The 25,814-nt window shown below is 46.6% G+C and overlaps 1 protein-coding gene across 2 annotated transcripts in view; it reads right to left on the minus strand.

Annotated features, from left to right (window-relative positions):
• Positions 1-2,082: 2,082 nt before the first annotated feature.
• Positions 2,083-25,814, minus strand: part of UFD1 (ubiquitin recognition factor in ER associated degradation 1) — a 29,367-nt gene continuing 5,635 nt past the window's right edge. For both annotated transcript variants that reach the window (XM_054241756.2, XM_035270973.2), the window contains exons 4-12: positions 24,402-24,523; positions 20,353-20,483; positions 17,659-17,731; positions 9,846-9,914; positions 8,948-9,013; positions 8,676-8,723; positions 7,804-7,892; positions 6,875-6,956; positions 2,083-2,920 (exon numbers count right to left, since the gene is read on the minus strand). In XM_054241756.2, coding sequence (XP_054097731.1) covers positions 2,846-2,920; positions 6,875-6,956; positions 7,804-7,892; positions 8,676-8,723; positions 8,948-9,013; positions 9,846-9,914; positions 17,659-17,731; positions 20,353-20,483; positions 24,402-24,523 — 755 coding nt within the window. In that variant the 3' untranslated portion in view covers positions 2,083-2,845. The remainder of the gene's footprint in view (positions 2,921-6,874; positions 6,957-7,803; positions 7,893-8,675; positions 8,724-8,947; positions 9,014-9,845; positions 9,915-17,658; positions 17,732-20,352; positions 20,484-24,401; positions 24,524-25,814) is intronic.

Below are 25,814 nucleotides of genomic sequence, written 5' to 3' on the forward strand. Positions count from 1 at the left end.
GAAAGCGGCCGCGGTGTTCAACCAATAGAACTAAAGAGCACCTACGTGTTCAATTACATCCTTGCCCCGCCTCTTCGAGAAGCGCCGACACACAGGACGAGCAGCCAATAGCAGCAGAGGGCGGCTGCGGCGCGCGTAAGGCGGGATAGCAGGTTAAGTCCGGGGTTAGGCCTGACGCGGAGCCTGCGGGGCCTGCGGGGCCAACGCGACACAGCCACTGGGCCACGCAGCCACCTCACGTCAGCCACCTCTAAAACTTCACGGCTCTGGCCAGTTCTTTTCAGCAGCTTTATGAGATTTTTTTTCAAATCTCAACAATCCGGTTTATTTTCAAGAGTTCATACTGAGCATCAAGTCGGGGCAGCGAACCTCCCAGGTCTGCAGCTCCAGCGGTCTCGCCTTAGCGACCGTCCACTTAGGATGGAGGTGAACTCACAGAGTAACCGAGGTTGGTTGGGCATGACGTGTGTTGGGGCAGTGGTACATCTAGGGCTGGATACCCTCCCCGGGGAACGTTAACGCAGGCTTGAAGTGGAGGCTGAGAAGGTCGGAGCCCGGGCTATGGCCCGTCAAAGGCGGTGTGTAGCACGGGTGAGCAGGGTAGGAGTGGCTTGGATATCTATAGGCCGTCTTCTAAGGGTGCAGGAGGCATGGAACATTTACCTTATTTATTTTTCCAGACAGGGTCTTGCCGTGTCACTCAAGCTGACCTGCAGTGGTGTGGCGTGATCATGGCTCACTGCAACCTTGAACTCCTGGACTCCAAATATCTGGGACCACAAGCAGGCACTGCCTCACCAGGCTAATTTTTTAACTTTTTTTTTCTATTTTTTGGTAAAGACGGGGTCTTGCTGAGTTACCCAGGCTAGTTTGGCTTCAAGTGATCCTCTCACTTTGGCCTCCCAAAGTTCTAGGATTAGCACCCACCTGGTTGGAACATTTATACAAAGCAATGCACAAGCGGCAACAAAGGCAAAAGGAGGCTGGCGGGCTTGGAGAAACGCCCTGCAATACCTCTGCAGAGGTTCTCCCACTTCAGTGATACAAATCCTCTACTGAGGAACCAGTTCCTGCACCAGTCGCAGGAATGACACTGGGACAGATTCCCTGGAGGGTGGATCATAAAGCTGCAGTTTTACCAGGGGTCCTGCTGTTGGGGCAGCTGGCTCAAGGACCAAGCCCAAAGACATTGAGAGGAAGGCTGCATGCCAGGGTGTAGGAGTAATGACCAGCATCAGTGCACCAACTGGCCCCACTGTGTCATTAAAATGCCCTGCAATGGAATCCATCCTGGTCAGGCAGGGGAGTGTGCCTCCAGCAAAGGACCAGGTGTTTCACTGCATATGCAGCAGGTGTTGCTTAGTGAAGACAAACCCAAAATGACAAGTTTGTTAGCTGATGTGATCCTGCAAATGAATCTACCCACCAAGGAGGATTTTCTCCCTCTACTAGTAAAACTGAGACCTTGTCACTAGAAGTTCAGGTAAGTCCACAGTGCTCACCTTCCAAAACCACACCTATTTCCAGTGGTGATGGTTTGTGCCACAGGCCAAGTCCTGAACATCATGACGCTCAGACACTCTTCACTGAAGACATGTGGACAGACCCTGGGGCCACCATTTTCTCCTCTCTGGAGTGTTGGAGCAGCTCTGACCAGAACAGGACCCCCATGCCTAGAAGCAGGGTGAGCCCTGGCTCATGGGGGACCCTGCTGGGCTTGGCCATTGCCACCTAGAGATCAGGCAGCCTTGTTTCTTCCTGCTTTCTCCAGGAGAAGAGAAAACTTTTCTAATGGTGTGATGGAGCACAGAGCACCTGCCAAAAGGCCTTCCTTCAGTCCTGGTCAGAGGCCCAACCACCAGTCTGTCTTAGTGCCTAATCAAACATTTAGATTTAGGTTTTAGATATTGCCTGTTTTTACTTGAAATTCTTGACTTAGAATTATTCCCAGTGGGGCCAGGTGTAGTGGCTCATGGAAACAAATTTAAAATAATCAGATTAGCATGTCAAAAGATCTCACGTTACAGAAAGTGAAGATCTAAGACCAAATAAATACTGATCAAAAATAAAGACAGGCCAGCAGAAGCTTGGATGATTTAATAAATTAAAATTGGGAGTGGGGGAATAGGATAGAAGGAAAAAGAGGAACATCTCTTTAGCATTTGTTCATTCTACCATTCACATGTTTGCTTCTCCACGGAGTTGTTTCACTATGAACAGGTTCACTAAGGGGCCACTTACGTCCATATGAAATGAGAATGAAACTGCAAACTCTTTCAGATCAAGTTCTTCTGAGGAGTGGTGCTTTTGAAAAAAATATGTAAAATAAAAATAGAAACATTCTTTGTCAAATACTTAAAGTGAAGTCACAGTAGTGGGACAGCCACTATTTATAGAACACATGTCTATTTAAACCCTTTTTTAGGCCAAAGTCTGACACCTATGCAACTGACCTAGGAAAAGAAAAGATAAGTGAAGAAAGAGAAAGAACACTTGATGTTAGACAATTCAGTCACCTCCATTGGTTTTGACAGAATTAGGGACTCAGAATTGCTCCTACCGAGGCAGTGGGAGCCCCCCTCAAGCTCAAAGCATGAAGAGGTAAGGAGGCAGCTGCCTATAGGCTCTCAGGGACAGCTCTTTCTTGTTCCCCGAATCAAGCATACAACTACAAAGTCCTGCTGCTCCACTTCCAAGTCAAACCTGGTAATTCTTAGGTAACTCTATATAAATCTTAAGTAACAGCATTCTCTGATGAGGCTCATTCCTGTCAGTGCCAGTAACTAAAAGCCAACATGTTGCAATTGATTCTTTTATTATTTTCCAATCAGCCAACAGTCCTCACTTAGGGCTTTCTTCCCTTTTTACGCAGCGACTGTCCTTCTCCAGAGAAAGCGATGAATCTGCCTCCAGCTTCATCCTAGGTATGAAGAGAATATACTATTTTCAGAAACTCCCTGGAGGTTTACAATAAATACCTTACTCTGTGGACTCATGTACCATCCACATTACTGATAAGAAATGTCTCAGGCTGGGCATGGCAGCTGACACCTGTGATCCCAACACTTCGGGAGGCCAAGGTGGGAGGATTGCTTGAGCCCAGGAGTTCAAGACCAGCCTGGGCAACATAGGGAGACCCCATCTCTACCAAAAATAGCTGGGTGTGATATGTGCCTGTGGTCCCAGCTACTTGGGAAGCTGAGATGGTAGGATGGTTTGAGCCAGGGCTGTAGTGAGCTATGATTGTGCCACTGCACTCCAGCCCAGATGGCAAAGCAACAGGGCAAGACCCTGCCTCAAAAAAAGAAAAAAAAAGATTATCTCTAAGTTCACCACCCAAAACAACATTTCAGGTCGCTTTTCTGTACATGCTTATGGAAACTGTTTTCCCACTTAATTCTGAAATCCATGCCAATGAACTTCCTATCTAGTATACTCCCAAGGCTACAGAGCTGAATTCTGTAGAAAAGAATTCCATCATGTAAGAGAGCCAGTTTTCTACCAGTGGGCATTGCTGTGGTAAGCAGCTTAATGTGTTTGCATACAGCTTTGATTTTTTTTAGAGTTCAAATTCCTGGGTCAAAGTATGTACACATTTTTAATGCTTTTCACATATAGAGACCAAAAAAAAAAAAACATATAGAGACCAACCAGCCGTCAGAAACCTTTTACTAAGCTATACTTCCAACAGCAGAAAGAGGACTTGCTTTTTTCCAAGACTTTGAAAACAGCACATATTTTTTTCACATGCTTTTATTGCTAGTCAGTCTGAGGAATTATCTCGACTTTTCCCTAGGAAGAAGACGATTCTGCAATGTGCAACACACATCCCTGTACCTGACTCCCCACCAACTGCATGTCATACCTGGAGTAGAACACTGTTTAGTATTTATGTGCTGACATTCACGTAAATTTGAGTCACAGCTGCATTTAGTCTTCCTCTGCTGCACAGCGTTCAATTTATCCTGGTGTCAATAACTGTGTTGGCTTCTTTCTCTACACATTCAATCACAGCCTGCATCACATGGTGTTCATCTGTTTTGACAATGCTGTGTCTCCTGGGCCTTCACCTTGCTTTACCTGGACTGGCCTTTCTCTAGGTGCCGGGCATGGTAGTGGGGGCTCCTTATTTCCTGGATTCTATGACTTTCTTATTTCTACCTTATTCTTTCATTTTAGTGAAGGACACCTTCTAGGAGCTTCCTGAGAAAAGATGCATGAAGAGTATCTTCTTGTGAGATCCTTTTCTCTACTTTTATATTTCATTGATAGGCTGGTTGGTATGTTATTCTGCTAGGGCTGCCATATAAAAGGCTACAGATAGGGTGGCTCAAACAACAGAACTTTATTGCTCATAGTTTTGGAGGCTAGAAGTGAAAGAGCAAGGTGTCAGCAAGTTTGGTTTCCTCTGAGGCATTTTTCCTTGACTTGCAGATGGATGTCTTCTTGCTCTGTCCTCACATGGCCCTTCCTGTGTCCAAATTTCCTCTTCTTAAAAGGACACCAGATTGAATTTGAGCCAACTCTAATAGTTTCATTTTAACTTAAACTGCTTCTTTAAATGGCCCTATCTGGGTTACTGGGCTTCAACACAGAAACATTGGAGGGACACAATCCAGCTCCTAAGAGCTGGTACAGAATTTTAGTTTGGAAAAAATATCCCCTCAGAATTTTGAGGATATTGCTCCTAGTTTCCTCTATATGTCCTGCTAAGATGAAGTCCCTTTTTTTGGGAGACGAGGTCTTACTGTCACCAAGGCTGGAGTGCAGTGGTGGTATCTCAGCTCACAGCAGCCTCCACCTCCCGGGCTCAACTGATGCTCCCAACCCAGCCTCGAAGTAGCTGAGACGAAACGTTTGTGCCACCATGCTCAGCTAATTTTAAAAATTTTCTGTAGAGACAAGGTCTCCCTATATTGCCCAGGCTTGTCTCAAACTTCTGGGCTCAAATGATCTTCCCGCTTCAGTCTCCCAAAGTGTTGGGATTACAGGCATGAGCCATGGTGCCTGGCTAATGATGTCCTTGATCCGTGGTGATGCCTCTGTTCCTCTCCAGAAGCTTTAAGATCTTTCTTTGCCTCAAAGTGAGGCTATTTTTATTCATTTTGCTAAAACTCAGTGGACCCTTCAAATCTGCAAACTTGTGCCCATCTTTGGGAAAACTATTTCCCTGATGATTTCTGCTTTGTTTTCTCTGGTTGTTCTTCCCACAACTCCTCTATTATTTAGAGGTTGAAATGGGAAGGTTTCCGACTGTGGCCTTCACTTCAGAGGCAGTAGTCTAGAGACCTACTGTGATGCCTTTTCCAGAAGTAGAGCCTCAGCCTTCTGGGTGGGGGAAGGAGGATGACGCAGCTCTAACTGCTTAGTAACAGAAGTCTATCTTAGTTCCTCATTTCCAGAGGTGCCTTTTGAGAATTCTACAATCTACACAGAGCTGCTTCTAGACTTTCTATGGTCTACTAAGTTACTCTGGCTTCCAAAGCCTTTTCATTGCCTCCTCTTCGTTGATCTTACCTCATGATATTTTGCCACAGCCTTAGTGGGGCTGCAGGATGGAGTAGAGCTAATATGTCTTTAATCCCATCTTTAAACATGTACTTCTTAAATACATATTTATGGTCAAACAGGCCTGCTGTGCCCACCAGCCTCTCCCACCTTCTGAAAATTTCCAACAGTTGGGTCACAGTCAACCTGGAGGATGTCCCATGATGAGGCCTTAGGTCTGAATCAGGTACTGGCTTTTAGTGAGAAAGGCAGCCTGTAGCTGGTGAAGCCTGCATCGTGCCTGAAGGAGGAGCTCAAGGATGAGGTCTGATTGGCCACCCACTACGTTAGCTCCTCTGAGCCTGGAAGGTCCCAATGATGTGTCAATTTGAACACTGAGCCCAGAAGTGGTTGTGAGTAGGACACGGTGTACAAACTGCACAGTGGTCTCTGTCCTCAACCACCCCAAGTGCTAGAGAGAAGAGTTTAGTAGTAAGGATGTGATAGGGATGAGTCCTATGTAGCAAATGGTCCTCTGCCCTACTCCTGGATCCTCAAGAGTCCAATCCTTTGAGAAAAGGAACCAGGAAACCAATGGGTCTGAAGCACTGGTTTTCTAGAAATCCCCATCACACAGCAGTGACTACATTTTAGTTGCTGGGCCTGGCTGCACACCCACAAAGTGCCCATGTCTACAGGATGCTCAGCCCTTGCCGTCCTCTGTCCCTCCACCACCCTGCTCAGCTAGAAGGTGCTGCCTATATTTGAAGTTCAAGTTGGAAGATGAAGCCCACCCAGGCCACACAGTTCTGCAATAAGAGCCTGAAGTTGGCTCTAGAGCAAGACAGAACTCCTGACCCCCATGCTGCAAGTCCTCTTTCACACATCCCACACCATCTCTACAGAAAAAAAAACAGGACACCAGGGAGCAGAGGGACCCCAGGAAAGGGAAAACATAACAGACACCCTGATGTGGTTTGGCTGTGTCCCCACCCAAATCTCATTTTGAATTCCCATGTCTTATGGGAGGGACCCAGTGGGAGGTAATTGAGTCACAAAGGTGGGTCCCTCCCATGCTATTCTTGTGATAGTGATCTGAGGGTTTTACAAGGAGGTGTTTCCCTGCACAAGCTCACTCTCTGCCTGCCACCATCCATGTAAGACATGACTTACTCCTCCTTGCCTTCCGCCATGATTGTGAGGCCTCCCCAGCCATGTGGAACTGTAAGTCCATTAAACCTCTTTCTTTTGTAAATTGCCCAGTCTCAGGTATATCTTTATCAGCACCATGAAAATGGATAATACACACCCCTACTCAGAATGGCAAGAACTTTAGTCATCACTAACAAATAAAACTTCTCATTACCAACCAAGGAAATACACTCACCTCTTCAACCTTTTTGACAAGGGGACGCGAATTTCTGATGAAAGTGATCTTACCAAGTTTAAACTCATAATTGGGAATTCCTCTGTAAGAAGAGAGACAGAGAAATGTTATTTCCAGGAAAAAAGGACTAAAATTCATTTTTGACAGTTAAAAGGAATGCAGAAAACATGTTGCTGTACCCCACCTGGGCCCTTTGGTGCTTCCTGGCATCCTCCCAGGAGGGAAGCAGAAGGTAACTGGCTTCCTGGTTGATATCAACATTGGGTATAAGGCCAGGGATTTTAGGCTCTGGACCTGCCTATGGAGAGGGGTCATCTGAAGAATTGGGAAGACCTCATTGTCTCTGTCCTTAGCTTCATAGAACCCCCTGAGACATAAGACTCTTACTCCCGTATTCTGATTTCACACACATAATAGACAACTGACACACCTCAGCCCTGCCTGCCATGACGACCACCAGAGGAAGGGTCTGCTGTGGGTCCCTGGACCCAGCAACAGAAGCACATCTCACTGAGAGTGCTTCTGGGAACTTTCAGGGGAACTGAGATAATGTGACCTGATTAATAATTCAAAGTCACAAAACAGGAAAACCAGGCAGATCACCAAATAGGGACCAGAAAGGTTTTGAGCAAGAGACAGATCTGATCAGATGCACATCTTAAGAAAGCCACTGGGGGCAAGAAGAGGCTGAACTGGAGGTATGGAGAGAGGCTGGACCACAGTGGTACTGGGAGTGGCACTGTATGGAAGGAGGGACATGTTATGCTCCACTCCACCAACGAAAGCAGGTAATGATTTTAGTCCCCTGGGAGCCTGCCGACCCAGGCTTTGTCTCGAGAACTAGGGTGAAGCTGCCTGACCCCAGGAGGGTGGCACAGATCCTCCTTGGACAACGACAAAGCACCTGAGCAGAGCCAGGACAGACCTACCTTTTAATATCTCCTGGCTTGATTGGGGAGGGGCTGGGCTCCACCCCTTTCTTCTTTCCATCCAGTCTATTGCCAGAGCCAGAGAAGGCCTACACAGGAAGCAGGAGAGTCATGAGTCTAACAGTGAGCACAGATGTGTCCTTTGCTCAGAGATCACTGTAGGGATGTAAACTAGGAGTGCTGCACAAAACCCCTCAGGACTAAAGCCCTCACTCCTCAGCTACTGGGGTGCTGACAGCTGAGAACTCTGCCCAGTTCCTCAGGGACACCCATTAGCTGAAGAGAGCCACCTGGCCAAAAGCAGCCAGCAGTCAGTGTTGGTTTGAAAGGCTTCACCCCTGCCTCTGCAGGGCCACCCAGTTAAAGCTGTGTGGGTGGGCCAAGGCCACTGTTGTGACTGCCCCATAGCTCAGCTTCCCATCATTCTGCCCTCTGCTGCCGCCTGGCACCTCCTGCCACCTCCACCTCTTTCCCAGGGAGCCTTGCCAGTGGTTATGCTAAGGGTCATGTTTACAACCTACATGGTACAAGCAAAGAAAAAAGGAAACATGATTTACAAGAGAGAGAAAGCAAATGTAATATTTGGTGAACCTAAGGGAAGAGTATATGTCTATTGTACTATTTAAACTCTTCGGTAGGTTAGAAATTCTTAAAAAGCTGGGCTGCCTTATGGAGCTGTTGGGAAAATCCCCAGAGAGCGGATATAAAAGGGCTTGGTAACTGAGCAAGTGGCAGATTTGCATGTGCACAGGTACCCAGAGACCCAGCCCCTGATGATGTTCATTGAGCAACATGGAGAACAGCTTGAGTGAGTGTCCTAATTCCAAGGCACAGAGGGCACAGCAACCTAAGTCGAGCGGTCTGGTACTCACGCGGAAGCCCAGCTCTCCAGCATAACCACTGTGGTCAGCTTCACCTTCCTGACAGGGAGAGAAAGAAAAACAGGTGAGCTCCTCAGCAGGGACACCCAGCTTTCCTCTCGCCACCCCCACCCCCCAGGCTAGGATGTCCCCCAGAAGCATGGCTGGAAGGGAAGCAGAAGTCATGACTACACCAACACTGGCAGAAGCCACCCATGAGCTGCTGCCAGGAACTCACAAAACAGCATGCAGCAGGACAGCAAAGGACACGGGATAACACTTACTGTCGACTCCTCATGCTGGGCTTGTCTTTCAGGTTCTTTGTAGCCCAGGGGAGCATCAAAGTCCACCTGTGTTTCCAGGATTTTAAAAGTAAAATATTGAGACATGGCTACCTTTGGCTTTATCTTTTTTGTTTTTAATTGAGACTGTAGATTCAAATGCAGTTGTAAGAAATAATATAGAAAGATGCTTTGTACACTTGCCCAGTGTTCCCAACGGCAGCATCTTACAAAATTAAAGTTTTGCTGCTAGGATATCAACACTGGCACAACTCACCATTCTTACTCAGATTTCTCCAGTTTTGCATGTTTTTATGTGTATTTTTAGTTCTATACAATTTAATCACTGTGTAGGGCCATGTATGCACCACAGTTGAGATGTGGAACGGTTTCACCACCACTAGGATTGCCCATGTTGTCTTTTTATAACAATACCCAGCTGTCTCCCAGCCCCCTCTGCCAGCCCTAACCCCTGGCAACCACTAGTCTGTCTTCCATTTCTGAAGTTGTTACTTCAAGGACGTTATATAATGAAGTAACTTTTGGGGATTGGCCTTTTTTGCTCAGCAGTATTCCCTAGTAATACAACCAGGATGCTGTGTGCATCAGCACTCTATTCCTACTCAGAAGGCTGAGTACGCTTTCTTAGCTCTTAAGAATATTCACTCCTCAACAGTCAGAGAGGACCATGGCAGCACTGGCAGCAAACTCTGTTGCCCCAACTGGCCTGTAGATAGATCGGTCACACTTTCCTCATGATGTTCTGACAGCATCCTCCTCCTCTTTACCTAAAGAGTCCCAGGGGCTGTTTGATGCCCTCCTGACGTCCTGGCCTGCAGTGGTCACCAAGTGCCCATCCTCCCAGGGCCCAAACTCACTGTAACTTGATAGAGCCACTCACATTCATGTCACATTCAATGATGGACACTGCCTTATCGGGTTTGGTCTCCATCACACGCAGTTCGTAGATCTGTGGGACAAACATAGAAATCATTTGGGTGGTTTCCTGGCAGCACTGGAGCATCACTGTCCATGTTACTCTAGCTCTACTGGCTCCTACGAACGACGCATCATTCACACCTGTGACATAACCCACAGCTGCACTTCTTGCTGTGACAACAATGTCATAGGGGATAGGCTGCCCTGTGCCCATCGCTGAAGAGATGCTATTCCCCAGATGTGGTTCATATTAGACAAGGTAGTTATACAGCAAACTGCAAAAGACACCAATAATATTTGACCCAGAAAGTTCACTACTTCTGGAACTTTATCATTTGTTTTATTTATTTTTAGACTCTTGCTCTATCACCCAAGCTGCAGTGCAGTGGCGCAATCTCAGCTCACTGCAACCTCCGCCTCCTGGGTTCAAGCAATTATCCTGCCTCAGCATCCCAAGTAGCTGGGACTACAGGTGTGCACCACCACGCCTGGCTAATTTTTGTATTGTTGTAGAGATGGGGTTTCACCATGTTGGCCTGGCCGGTCTCAAAGTCCTGACCTCAGGTGATCTGCCTACCTCAGCCACCCAAAGAGCTGGGTGGGATTACAGATGTGAGCCACCACGCTTAGCCTTGGAAATTTATTCTAAGAAAATAACTAGCTAAGTACCCAATGAGAAAATGCTAAGAATCCTCATACCAATGTCACTAATACTAGTATACAGATGCTTCTTGACTTACGATGAAACCAAGTCCCATAAACCCATCCTCAGTTGAAAATGCATTCATACTCCTACCCTACCAAACATCACAGTGCAACCTAAACCATCTAGTATAAAGATTTTATAATAAAACGTTGAATAACTCATGTAATTTATTGAATACTGTACTGAAGATAAAAAAACAGAATGGTTGTATAGGTATTCAAAGTATGGCTGAAGGTATATCATGTTTGCATCATCATAAAGTTGAAAAATTCTAGTAGAACCATGGTCAGGGACTGTCTGTATACTCAAAATGCAGCTGAATTATATTTGTTTACATATCAATTTATAGCTATACAATGGTATACTATGCAAATAACAGGAAAGAAATTTTAAACCAGTCATGTTGCTTGTGTCTAAGATGACCTTGCATATATAAAAAATGCACACAAAAAATGTCCAGAAGAATAGAAATTAAAAGCGGTGCTATCTACTTTTTCCTGCATGATTTCAGCTTCTTTGCTTTTATCTAAAATGTCTTGCTTTTTATTTTTGAGATGGAGTCTTTGTGCTGTCGCTCAGGCTGGAGTGCAATGGCGTGATCTTGGCTCACCATAACCTCCACCTCCCAGGTTCAGGCGATTCTCCTGCCTCAGCTTCCCAAGTAGCTGGGACTACAGGTGTGTGTCAACATACCAGGCTAATTTTTGTTTAGTGAAGACAGGGTTTCACTATGTTGGCCAGGCTCGTCTTGAACTCCTGATCTTGTGATCTGCCTGCTTCAGCCTCCCAAAGTGCTGGGATTACAGGCGTGAGCCACCACGCCCAGCCAGTATGTCTTGCTTTTACAATCATTTTAAACAGTCTGGATAGTTCCAGCATTAAAAAAACAAACAAACTGGGGTCCAAAGTGGCTCCCGCCGGAGGTCATGATGCTCGCAAAGGTGAGGTCATCAGTTCAAGGCTAACCTGAGCAACCTCATAAGCTCAAACTAATTGGAAAAAAAAACAAAAAAAACCAAACCCTAAACAGGGTCATATCTACTTTGAAAAGTATCATAATTTTTGAATAGATAAGGAACGAAAATGGATCTGTCATATGGATATACTACCATTTATCCACTCAGCGTCTGGCCTGTTCCCAATCATTTTGCTATGTTAATGACCCTACTACGAACATTCAAATGTGTCTCCTAGGGCTCAGCTCGCTTCTCTATAGTTTTCATATTGCAGGACACAGCCAATCAGTGGGTCATAAAACCAACTGGGCTGTAAGCAGAACTGAAAAAAAAAGACTTGGGCTGGGCGCGGTAGCTCACACCTGTAATCCCAGCACTTTGGGAGGCTAAGGCGGGCTGATCATGAGGTCAAGAGATTGAGACCATCCTGGCCAACATGGTGAAACCCCATCTCTACTAAAAAAAAATACAAAAATTAGCTGGGCATGGAGGATTGTTGAGCCCAGGAGTTTGAGAGTAGCCTGGATAACACAGCGAGATCCTGTCACTACCAAAAATTAATAGAAAAAAATTTAAAATTAGCTGGGTGTGGTGGGCATGTGCCTACAGTTCCAGCTATTCAGGAGGCTGAGGCAGGAGAATTGCTCGAATCTGGGAGGTGGAGGTTGTAGTGAGCTGAGATCGTGCACTGCAGCCTGGCGCCTGGGGACAGAGCGAGACTGTCAAAAAAAAAAAAAAAAGAAAAGAATTGGAAGACAGTACACTAGAAATACCAGAATATACCGCATTTAGTAAGGATAAGTATTCTTGTGACATTTTCCATTTACTTTTATGTACTGGCATAACAGTACACACATTTTTTTTTTTTTAACTATGGGGCCACTTTTCTAGGTTGGGGCTCCTCAAACTACCTGAGAAGACCTAGTTTTTAAAAATGTGCAGTCTGCTGGACTGCCACATGGTCCTCCTGCACAGAAGCAGGACACAACACACACAAGACCCCAAGAGCTCACCAGGACAAGGACTGGTTCTGTGGCCAAGTATGTGGAGGTTACAGCAATGCCAAATTACTTTAAGTTTCTAAAGATTCACTTTTGATTTCTGCTTCCCCCAGGCCCTGGCAACCACCATTCTTTCTTTCTTCTTTTTCCTTGAGTCAGGGTCTTGCTCTGTCCCCAGGCTGAAGTGCAGTGCCATGACTATGGCTCACTGCAGACTTAACTGATCCTCCCACCTCAGCCTCCTGAATAGCTGGAATTATAGGTACATGCTACCACACCCAGCTAATTCTAAATTTTTTTCTATTAATTTTTTGTAGTGACAGGATCTCACTATGTTACCCAGGCTACTCTCAAACTCCTGGGCTCAACAATCCTCCAGGCTTGGCCTCCATGCTGGGATGCCAGATGTTAGCCACTGTGCCCAGGTGATTCTACTTTCTGTCTCCATGAATTTGACTACTCTAGGTATCTCATGTAAGTGGAATCATAGTATTTGTCTGTCTGAGTCTGGTTTATTTCACTGAGCAGAATGTTCATCCATGTGGCAGCATGTGTCAGAATTCCCTTCCTTTTTAATGCTAAATAATATTCCACTGTAAGCCAGACTAGGTGGCTCACACCTGTAATCCCAGCACTTTGGGAGGCTGAGCTGGGTGGATCATCTGAGGTCTGGAGTTTGAGACCAGCCTGACCAACATGAAGAAACCCCATCTCTACTAAAAATATATAAGAAAAAAAAAATTAGCTGGGCATGGTAGTGCATACCTGTAATCCCAGCTACTCGGGAGGCTGAGGCAGGAGAATCGCTTGAACCCAGGAGGTGGAGGTTGTAGTGAGCTGAGATCCGCCATTGCACTCCAGCCTGGGCAACAAGAGCGACACTCCTCAAAAAAAAAAAAAAAAAAAAAAAAAATTCCATTGTATGTGTATACCACATATTATTTATCCACTCATCTGCAATTTATTTTTGACGGTGGCATTAGTTAGGAACTCAATTTGTTTTTTCATCTTCGGAATGGTCAATATCCCAGATTCCCCAACTCCAGTATCTCCTTTGCCTGGTGACGTCGATGCTGCCTCAGTGGTGGACCAAGGATCTTTGTCTATAAGGCTTTGTTCCACTGGCCTACTTGTCTACTCTAGCACCAGCATCATATGACATCTTAACTACTGGAGCTTTATTACACTTAGCTGCCATATAGAATCTTCCTTATGTACGACTAGATTCTTTTGTCAATATTTGTCTACAATCTACAAACCTGTGTCAAGTGACAATGTTATCTGTAATTTACCTTTCTCCTACTATACTTGTCTGGTTTTGGTGATCAAGGTTACACAGATCTCAGAGAATGAGTTGGAGAATATTTTTGCTTTCTATATTCTTCGAATATCCAAGAGCAATTTATTTCTTGAATGTGAGGAAAAACTTGCAAATATAACCATCCGGGCCTAGGTTTCCTGGATTAAGATTTTTCTGATTCAATTATTTGACAGGCTATACAATTATTTAGGCTATTTTTTTTCTTTAGTCAAATTTCAATTATATTTTTTTCTGGGAAAGAATTTATCAACATCAAGTTGTCTCATTTCTTAGTATAAAATTTTTTATAGTTGTTTTATCTTTTAAGATATCTGATTTTATGCCTTTTTTTTTGAGACGGAGTCTCACTCTGTTGATAGGCTGGAGTGCAGTGGCGCTCACTGCAACCTCCTCCTCCCAGGTTCAAGCAGTTCTCCTGCCTCAGCCTCCCGAGTAGCAAGGATTACAGATGTGCACAACCATGCCCAGCTAATTTTTGTATTTTTAGTAGAGACCGGGTTTCACCATGCTAGCAGGATGGTCTTTATCTCCTGACCTCATGATCTGCCCACCTTGGCCTCCCAAAGTGCTGAGACTACAGGCGCGTACCACCGTTCCCAGACTATACTGTTTTTAAACATTCAATATGTATGTATACTTTTCAGGGTTTGGTTTTTTTTGAGGCAGGGTCTTGCTTTATCACCTAGGCTACCGTGCACTGGCACAGTCACTGTTCACTTTAACCTCTGCCTCCCAAACTCAAGCGATCCTCCCACCTCAGCCTCCCAAGTAGCTGGGACTACAGGTGCACACCACCATGCCCAACTAATTGTTGTATTTTGTAGAGATGGGGTTTTGCCATGTTGCCCAATCTGGTCTTGAACTCCTGGACTTAAGTGATCCGCCTACCTCAGCCTCCCAAAATACTGGGATTATAGGTGTGAGCCACTGTACCCAGCTTCAGTTATCTTTTTTATTACTTTATTGAACTGTAAACAGAGAACACTTTAATTCTAAACAACTCTCTCAAGAGAGTAGGCGGTGGCTCATGCCTATAATCCCAGCACTTTGGGAAGCTGAGGCGGGTGGATCACTTGAGGTCAGAAGTTCAAGACCAGCCTGGCCAACATGGTGAAACCCCGTCTCTACTAAAAATACAAAATTAGTTGCATGTGGTAGCACATGCCTGTAGTCCCAGCAACTCAGGAGGCTGAGACAGGAGAATCTCTTGAAGCTGTGAGGGAGAGGCTACAGGGAGCCGAGATTGCACCACTGCACTCCAGCCTGGGTGAGACACAGCGAGACTCTGTCTCAAAAAAACAAAAAAAGAGTATGAGTCAAAAGACTTACTCTTTTCCAATGTTTTGGATGTCATTTTTAAGCCTCATATATTAAACATTATTACTGCTTTATATGGCAACATTTACCCTGGCTTCATATTTGTCAATTTATTTATTCCCTATCCCTTTTTGCTTTCCTTCTAGGATAATGCTTATTCCTAAAGTACATGCTTTTAATATTCCACTGGCAAATAACCTCTCTCAGATTTGGTTCATCTGAAAATATTTTTACTTTGCCCTTATTCTTTAAGGAAGGTTTTAATGACAGTCACTTGATTCTGGCTGTAATTGTTGTTATTCAAAGGTCTGCTTGCTGTTCTTCTATAGGTACTGTGTTTTCTCCCTGCTTATCTCTCTGTATTTGGTATTTTCTACCTGTAGCTTATTCTGTTTGTTATACATTATTAACTTCCTGTAATATTGGGCTGACTACCAATTCTAAATCAATTTCAGTTACCATCTCTTCGGATTACTACAATTCCTCCATTCTTTCCTACAGGGATAGCAATGGGCATGTTTGACTTCCTTGGTGTCTTCAACATCTCAAGCTCTCAAATGTTCCAGTTCCTTGCTCCTCTGTGTGAAATTCTGCTACTTCTTCAGATTTATCTTTCATTAAGTCTTTTATAGCTGTTAACATTTTGTGTTTCAAATCTTTCTGGTTATTTCTGATAGCCTTTTGTTGCTTGCTATTATAATTCCATTTTTTAAAAATATCTTTGTTTCGTATCTAATTGTTTTACATTTGTATCTAGAAATTCTAATACTGATTTCCTTAGGGATCTAATTTTTATTGTCTCTGCTTTGTATGTCTGGTGCATAATTATGCATTCTTGTTTGCTTGTTCAATTGACAGCAACTCCAAAGGCTTAAACTGCAGTGCTTTTTCCAGAGAGGATCTGAGTTTATTTCTCCTGAGACAAGGACAACACCCTCCTGTGTGTTTATTTTACCGCTTTTAAGGGTTCCAGTTCAACCCTGATCTCTGATACAGATCTCCCACTAGAGCACCAATACGGCTATATGCCTTTAGGGAAACCTGCTGAGTCTTTAAAATCCTCTATAAGCACAACAGTATCTTAATCGGAAGGGCCCATTAAGAGTATCTAGTTTTCCATACTTCTAAAAGTGGAAGTTCAAACCTGTGTTTCGATTTTACGCAACTCTATTATGATCTACCCTTCCTTACAGTGCAAAGTATCAGTACTACCCTTTACCATCAGTTTAAGAGTTGTATTTAGTATTACTACCTTAACATTAAAACAATAACATTAAACTGCCTATAATTAATTTTAAAAGTTTAGCGTATTCAGTTAAGATAAACGATACCTAAAATGTGCCCCACAAAGCTAAAGGCAACAAGAGTATTTCTTCGTTTATTAAAAGGAAAAAAGAAAGTGTGATTCAGTATCAGATGCCTCAAATACAAGGAAACTGCGAGAGAATAAACTGGATCCCTGCACTGACACCAAGGAAGTAACCGCTAAACCACAGGCAGCTATGACACAGCTGTCAAGGCCCAGTCTCTGAGGGAACCAGAGAGTGAAGGAGCTAAGTGCTAGCTGCAGGGAAAGTCCAGCCAAGCCTGGCTGCCGTCACTCCTGAACACTAAGGCCAGCCCTGGCAGCAGTTCTGTGGGAGGGTCAATTGTCAACAGCTACAGTGAACAGGGGACTCATATTACTGTGCTCCACACCTGTGGTAGGACAGCCTGATGGCAGGATGGCCAACTATTACATCCTCCCTCAGACATGTTCCCATAGTTAATGGGAAAGTGAATGCCATCTTGAACTGTGGAGGAAGTCCTGTCATTTCACTTTACAGCTAGTTGTCTAGACCCAGAAACCTAAACAGCATAAAATCACAGATGAAAACAGAGGCATTCAGACCTGAGAGACTTGTGTCAGAAAGGTCAAGCCCAGAGGAGCTGCTAAGTGAAAATGGAAGCTGAAGAAAACAGGAGGAAGCGGAAGAGGATGTGGGCTCCCAGGAGAAGGAGAGATGAGCCCAGGAGGTGTTGTCCTAAGGCAGAACCAGGCTCTGCTTCTCAGATGCCACATAGCACTTGACCCCACTGCAGGGCCTGTCTGCTTCTGTGGGGCAGGAATCCCAAGGACAAGGACCCAGGGGGCTGTTTCTGTGTCTCCACAGCCCCGCAAAGGGCTTGGCTCAGATTAGAGGTACAATGGGGACCTTTCAAACCAAGACAGAACCAGCAGCTTTGCCACCAAGGAACACAGAGGTATGACTAATAAGTCTATCAGTGTTCCCCTGTAAATGCAATCTATCCTCAAAACAGAGTCACCAAATGAATTAGGGCTCTAAATATGAACCCAGGGAAACGTACACAGTAGGAAGTAATTAGGTGATAAGATCCAGGCATATCCTGCTTAAAAAGAAGCCCCATTCAAACATCCGAATGGACACTGCAGGTGGCTCTTGCCGGGCATGACCTGCATGAACTGGGCTCACCTTTTCATTATAGTTGATAGCAATCACATCCCCGGTGGTCAGACAGGCAAAGTTCCTCAGCGCGTTTTCTAATCTGCAGACACACTGTCAAGGCAACATGGCAAGATGGATACCTTAAATCTGAAACAAGTTTCCAGGAAGGGTTAGATGATTACTAATAGGTAGAGACTGTACCATGCTGGTACTTAAAACACGAAGCTTTAATACAACAAAGTACCACTCAGCAATAGGGAAGGATGGAACTCCTAACATGCAGTAATATGGATGAATCTCACAAATACCAACCCGGGGAAGGGGAAATAACCAACCACAAAAGGGCAGTGAGATTCCATCCACACAGAACCCTGAGAAAAACCGATCTATGAAGACGGCAGGTAGCTGAGAGGTTTCTGGACCAGAGGGTCAGCTGGAAAATGGCAGGAAAGGACCTTTAGGGAACATGGAAATACTCTGGTTACATGGGTGTACACATTCGTCAAACTGGCTGATCTGTGTGCATTTTATTATATACATATTATACCATGGGATTTAAAAAGTCCTATAGGAGTACAAAAGAAAAGATTTAATGAGTCAGATAGGTCCTCTCAAACATTCCTCAAAATCAAAGATGCTTTCATTTACATTTTTGTTGTTTCTATCTTTTGAGCTGGTAAGTTTAGAGTTAATAAAAATTAAAATTAAAAAAAAAAGAAACCAGCAAGTACTTTTTGTAACAGTTAAAAATGGTAGAACCCAAATATCCACACAAGGAAATGTCTATTCATGTGGAATATCTTAACCATGTCTTCCTCATCAATTTGCTGAATTACTTTACATAAAAAAGTCACATGAAACATAGCTCCAGAGCCTGCCACTGTGAGAGTCCAACTCGAGGGTGAAAAAGTGAGGCTACTAGGTTCACCTCGCTTGATCTAACAGCTTTCTAGAACCACAGCAGCTTTGTGAAAAGCGCCTTATGTGATGGACACTTTCTTTGCTCCCACACATGAAGTGCCATGGTGCAGTGTGTCCTTCCCTCCACTCCTCCAATGACCCTGCCAGGGCCTCTTCTCTGACTTCCACTGCAGCAACTGGAGGAGAGGAGCCAGAGCCTTCAGGTTGGAAATACAAGGCCTCTGCTGTGGGGCTGGCTCCCCACATGCCTCTGCATACTCTGGTGCCTGCTGGGCCACCAGCTTCCCCACTTCTCTGCTTGAAGGCAAAACTGTTTTCATCCAGACCTCAGCCAGACCAGAGACCACCAGGCTGACTCTCAACTGACAGAAGTTGACGCCCTTTCTCCAAACACTAACAAGTTAATTGTGCTGACAGAAACAGTATCTGAGATTAACCTGATAAGAAGTCTGCACCGGGGCTGGGAGTGGTGCCTCTCGCCTGTAATCCCAATATTTTGGGAGGCTGAGGTGGGTGGATCACCTGAGGTCAGGAGTTCAAGACCAGTTTGGGCAACACGGTGAAACTCAATCTCTACTATAAATACAAAAAGTAGCCGGGTATAGTGGCGCACACCTGTAATCCCTGCTACTTGGGAGGCTGAAGCAGGAGAATCGCTTGAACCTGGGAGGTGGAGGTTGCAGTGAGCTGAGATCATGCCACTGCACTCCAACCTAGGCAACAGAGTGAGACTCTGTCTCAAAAAAAAAAAAAAGATAGCCTACATTGCAACACATGTAAAAACTCTAAGAAAATTAGAAGGGGCCCATTCCTGGTCACTGACAGCCAAACAAGCACCTCTAGGTCAGAGCGCTGAAGGACAAGTTAACCAGCTCTTCCCATAGGACATTCCCCCGCCTGTGGGACAGGAGGCTCAACAAGACCATTGTGTCCAGGACATGGGCAGCAAAGGACATACATGGCCCATTTGCATCAAGAGCACAACCAGCACTGCCTTGCTCCTAAGAACACACCTGGAAAGAGGGCTACTGGGGAGGGAGGCAGCTTTTCTTAACTTTCTACCTGTCTGTGTTGTTCAACTATTTTTTTTCAAGTATGCATTATAGAAAAAAAAAAAAAGTAGAATGGAGTGGTCACTCTTACGTGATCTTTTTTTTTTCTCACTATCGTTACATTGAGAATAGGGTTTCACCATGATCTTAACAAGGCAAACTGGGCCCATGGAGCTAGAGATCTCAATCAGTGTACACAGCACCATCCCATACCTGCACTGCCTACTTCCTGATGCTGTCAACACATACACCTGGCTTCTGGCTTAAGTTCAGAGGTGAACATAAAAAATCAACAGGAACCTGACACCTTTGCTTTCTGCTTGCTGACACGGAAATTGCAGTCATTGGGATCTATCAGCCTGGAGTGAATGAGCTCTCAGGCTGGCATGCAGTGAGGCTAATGGGTCAGTGCATGGCTGGGAGGGGGTGCTAGGGAGCCAAAGGTAGATGAGCTGCTCCCTCCTTTCATTTGTGCCAGGTGACACAGACCAACTGAAAAAAGGGCTTCGTTGTGGTCTCCAGGAAGTGTCTGGAAAGTGACAGGGGCAGTCCAGACAGCACACAGTTCACTCGGCCAGAGCCACTCAAATGTGCTAGCTGAACCCCATTATTCTCAAATCACAACTTGAATCACAAACAAATGTGTGATCTCCAAGGCAGGCACAGATTCGATAAAGTACATGACGTTTAACAACCACCAGCACACTCTCCTTTGTCTAGAAGAACTCCGCTTATTTGAAAAGGATACACGGCTTTGGGGTTGGTGATGTCCAGGAAGTCAGGGCTCTGAGGCTGGAATTTGGAATACGTGGCCACTTGTAGGTTGACGCTCTCCACCTGGACCAAGCCCCCTTCTTCCAAGAGCAAGTTCTGCATCATCTGAAAGGAAAAAGAAGTTGCATGAGACTCCTAGAGATGACGTAGCCTCCACAACCACCACTCCGTATACATTGGGCAGGCCAGTCTTACTTGGGTCCTTGGAAGAGGAACCTGAAGCAAGATAAGTAATTTGTTAAACTATGTCAGGAAGGAGGGAAAAAAATCAAGTGATGTGGAAGGAAGCCAATAAAGGGGTGCGACTGAGGCTGCTGCAGCACACACTATGAACGCATCTCTGCAGGGCCACCTGGCTGCTCACTAGTTCCAGGCCTCCTAGGGGCAGAGTATTTTCCAGGGACAGTCACCCCCCGTACTTCCAAGCTGTCCCACGAGCAACTTATAAGGCCCTGGGGCAAGACGGGCTGCACCTGAGGTAGGACAAAAGTAGCACAGGCAAGGCTCACCAAGCAATGCAATGGCACACCATAGGTGAGGCAGAAAGACAGTGACAAGGCCCCAGAGGTGTCTGCTATGGAGGTTATAAAGATCTGACAAAGCCTTCACATGCCTCTAGTAAACAACCCAACAAGGTAGACGATGGCTGAGGAGCGAGAGGGAAAGAGATACACAATGCCCATGAGTATAGGGTGTGCAGGGAGCCCAGACTTGGGTCAGAGGCTCTGTGTGCTGGAATGAAATTTTGCTTGTCTTATCTGAAACTGTCTTTTTTTTTTTTTTTTTTTTTTTGAGACAGAGTCTTGCTCTGTCGCCAGGCACCAGGCTGGAATGCAGTGGCGCAATTTCGGCTTACTGCAACCTCCACCTCCCAGGTTCAAGCAATTCTCCTGCCTCAGCCTCCCGAGTAGCTGGGACTACAGGTGCACGCCACTTCGCCCAGCTAATTTTTGTATTTTTAGTAGAGACAGGGTTTCACCATGTTAGCCAGCATGGTCTCGACCTCTTGACTTTGTGATTCGCCCGCCTCGGCCTCCCAAAGTGCTGGAATTGCAGGCGTGAGCCACCGCACTCGGCCCATTTCAAAAGATACATCAGGTATATAAAGAAGTAGAAACAATGCACGAGAGCCCCCACATGACCAGCCCTGACAGTTGACAGTGCTCACAACATGGCTCAGTCCATCGATCAGTGCCCCTTCTCTCCCGGTCCCAGGCCACACTAGATGCCCTGAAGCAAATCCCAGGTATCACCTCTCTTCAAGAATGTTTCATCGGGAGTGGCAGTGAGAAGGAACAGCCAAAGAGGGGGCTGAAGGCTGTGTCACAGATGAAAGGGAGCTCATGAGGAGGCAGAGGCATGCTGAGGCCAAGGCTGTGTCTGGGAGGCTGTGCCTAGGCCACAAGGGAAGCCTGAGTGGTGGATCCTGTGCAGAGGCATGCAGAGGACCCCAGGCACTCACGCTGACAGCTGACCGTCAGGCCAGGAAGGGCAGAAATAGAGGGTGGTCACTCTACCAGACGCCACAGGCAGGCACAGAAGGATGCAGAGGCAACTGGCTTTGGTAACTGGGGTCTGATATGCCTGGGAGTGACATTCTAACAGGAAGTACTCTAAGGCTCAGAGTCAGCCAGTCACAGGCCAGGAGCACTGTCCCTTAGGGAACATTTATGTGAGAAATCTGTCAGCAAGGGGAAGGATACTGGGCTGCAATTGCGAGCCTGAGGGAAGTCTGGCCAGGGATGGGGGTGGCTTCCTCGGCCAGGGATGGGGGTGGCTTCCTCAGCCTGAGGCAGGACACTACCACAGGTGATGTGAGGAAGAGAGGCAGAGGTCAGACTAGGGCTTGAGGTGAGAAATGGGCTGCTGGAAGAGGCCTGAGAGCAGTAAGCAGGCAGGGGAGCTGATGCCTGGCCCTCCCCATGCAGCATTTTAAAGTATACAGAACAACGCGCAGCCGGGTTGGTCTTGGCTGTAAGGAGAAAGGCCAGCACCTGTTCCACACTGACTCGCCCTGAAGTAGCTTGGGAACATTGTGGGATGGAGCCCACCAACCAGCCCAGAAAAAGCACTGGCTCACACGCCCTCCAAGACAGCAGATGGAGGACACCTGGTGCCCATCTGCCCATGACAGGAGCTGGAAGGTCAACTCAGGAAGAGGTGGCCTGGTGGCTTCACACCCCAAGCCAGCCCCAGGCTACCTAAAGAGGCTTTCCAGGGAAGAAAGGGATTCAATTAGTTTCCTGGTCTAAAGCAGTCTAATAGCTTGGACAAGTGGCCACCCAAGCTTCAAGTCTATGGGTTAAAGGAGAACCCCAATATCACCACCTTCTCTTATAGGTGAGCCACAGAGGGGACTGGGTAAGTAGTCATTTCGTGACACTTCAGCTACCTAGAGTGGCTTCAGTGACCAGGCGTTCTACTGGATGAGCAGAACATGGCCTCAGACCCCTGTGGACACCTGCAGACTAACACAAGAATAGTAAGCGGCTAAGTAGCAAATACGGGGGAGGGCAGGTAAGCCAATCTGGGCTTTGAGGCTTAAGAGCCCCCACTATAGGCCAGGGTGGGCAGGCCTGGTCAGCTGAGGTGAGGTGACAGCATGGGAAGGTGAGGCACTAGGTGTGATGGAGTGCAGGGCTCCTGCGGGGAGACAGTGGCTAGGCCCAGACTTTGGGAAGGGCCCTGGTACCCAGGCTGAAGAGGACGGGCACTGCCACTGCAGCATGGGCAAGATCACCTGCTACAGGAGGAAAGGGACCTTCAGAATTTCAATTCATATTATTATTTTTTTGAGACAGTCTCACTCTGTCACCCAGGCTAAAGTGCAATGGCCCAATCTTGGCTCACTGCAACCTATGCCTCCCAGGGTTCAAGCCATTCTTCTGCCTCAGTCTCCCAAGTAGCTGGGATTACAGGTATGTACCACTATGAAGGGCTAATTTTTGTATTTTTAGTAGAAACGGGGTTTCACCATGTTGGCCAGGCTAGTCTCGAACTCCTGACCTCAAGTGATCTGCCCGCCTCAGCCTCCCAAAGTGGTAGAATTACAGGCATGAGTCACCGTGCCTGGCAAGAATTCCAATTCATATTTTATCTCAGAAAACATGAGTTAAGGCCATCCCTTCTGAACATTTGGTGTTCACCATGATAGGGCACCAGCAGGAGAGGTGGGCTGTGCTTCAGAACATCTCCTTGGTGGCAGTCAAGCAAGCACTCAGCCCACAGCTCACTGTGGGGTCCCTCAGGATGCCTGATGTAATTCAAGCACAAAGAGAAGGATAAGCAGGCCCCTCTGCAGACTTCCCTAAAATGCCAGAGCAGAGGGAGGAAAAGAAGGAGCCAGGTGGGCCACAGCTACCTGTGTGGAACTCTCACTGCTATAGGCTCCTCCCTATAGCACTGGCATAGTTCTGCTCACTTCTCTGAGGGGTATAGCCTCAAGGGCAGGTTCTGGTGGCTCTTATGCCCTGGGTATCCCAGCCCGGATCTGCAATGACATCCTTCAAATCAACTTTCCACAGACAGCCTGCATGTAAAGAAACAGGGTGTCATTCTCCCGGCAGCTCAGTTGAGATTTGGGAGACTCAAGTGAGAGGTAAATGAAAACACGTCCACTCTGACAGACTACTAAAAGTCGGGGGGGAAGCATAAAAACCTCAAACACCCTACTTACTAGACCACCTAAAAAATAGTCTCGTGCTCCATTATTTTTTAAAAAAGCCTCACCCAGGAAATCATAGATGAACATCTCAGCTGTGGTTTCTGGGCAACCAGGTGTGCAACTATCAAAGAAAAGGCTGCCCTCACAGCTCAGTGGCCCAAGGGTGCGTCCAGAGCCCAGAAGCCCACGTAAGGCACAGTGTACCGCTCTGGATCCCGTCCTCCCGCTGGGTCAGGTCAGGCTAAGACACTGAGCAGGAGGAGTAGGCTGGGTCACCTGCTCTGGGGCCAGAACTCTCAAGTGCGGGGGTGTCTCTGCCTAAGTGGCTGCTCTCCAGAGACCCTGGCAGCCCCACTCACCCAGTGTGGGAGGTAGCAGATGCCCTCGTCAGCCACAAACTCCAGCACACCACAATGTGTCATGCGGTCCGAATTCTTATTGGTAAGTTTGAACAGCATGGGATAGGTAATGTTAAGTCGGCCTGAAAAGAAGAGAGAGGCTATGAGGCACAATTCCTATGAAGGGAACCCTGTTCAGCCCGTGCCTTCCCATAAAAGGAGCCTCCCCACAACCCTATCCCTCAAACCCCACACTCCTCTGGCAGATGCATCCCCCTCTGTGAGAGCACTGTGCATAGCTCGAGGAGGAACCTAGAAATGTTCGGCAACTTGGCAACTCAGCCCTGGCATAGACCTGTGATTTTTCTGAAGTCAACATTTTAAAAAGTGATGTGTTCATTCATTTATTCATAAATCATTTCAGTGCCAACCATGCCCTGGACAAAATCTCAACCTTCCAAGGTTTCTAGTTTAAAGTAGAAACCTAACAAAGAAAACAAGCACGCCCAGATGTTGCAGGTGCTGTGGGCAGGAGGGGGTAGAGCTACTAGCCTAGGCTCCTGGAGGCTGAGTTCTTTAGGCTGGGCACTGGGGAGACAGGCCTGGCAAGAAATCCAGGCAGAGGTGGCAGGCTGAGCAAGGGCGTGGAAGGGAAGAGGAGCCCAGGCAGTTCAGAAATCGTGGGCAATTAGGCAAGATAGGCCGGGGACAGATGTGGGAGTAGTTGGGAAGAGGAGAGACACCACATGGGGGTAGAACCTAGGGCCTAGGCTCAGCAGGCAGTGTAGGCTTTCAGCAGGGTCATGACACAGGATGCCTCCTCTCTGGGGATCCTTGAGGTGAGGGCTCAAAGCAGGGCAGAGGCAAGTAAGCAAGACTGCTGGCATGCTGACCTGAGAGGTCCACAGGCACAAAAAGGAGGGGCTGGCAACAAGAGGCAGGAAAACCCTGGAGACATAGGGCCCTGGGGGAGGACTGAGAAGGAACTGATGGTAGTGATGGTGTCTGCCATGTGTAAGGCCCTTGTTCAGTCTTCCCAGAACAGTCAGGTAGGTACTATCATTATTCCCTTTTATCTATGGGGAAACCAAGACCCACAGGTTAAGTAACATGCCCAAGACCTCGCAGCACACAAGTGGCGATGCCAGGATTCAAACCCAGGCTGCTGGCTTAAGTCCAGGGGTTCAACCATCAAAGCAGAATTTAGCTTGCTAGTTGAGGCAAATATGCCAACAAAAATCACATTTAGTGTTAGGAGGTAATGCAGATTCCACTTGAAATCTCCCTAAAAATTCTAATAAAGCAAATCAAGTAAAAAGCTTGGGCAGAAAGCTACAGAGAACCTCTGGGAGCAGCATGGAGGTAAAGAAGGGGTGGGCACTCCCTCCTATCACCAAGGGTGACTCTCACACTGGCAGTAAAGGGGCCAGGACC

Source organism: Callithrix jacchus, chromosome 1 (genome assembly GCF_049354715.1).
Source record: "Callithrix jacchus isolate 240 chromosome 1, calJac240_pri, whole genome shotgun sequence".
Taxonomy (NCBI): Eukaryota; Metazoa; Chordata; class Mammalia; order Primates; family Cebidae; genus Callithrix; species Callithrix jacchus.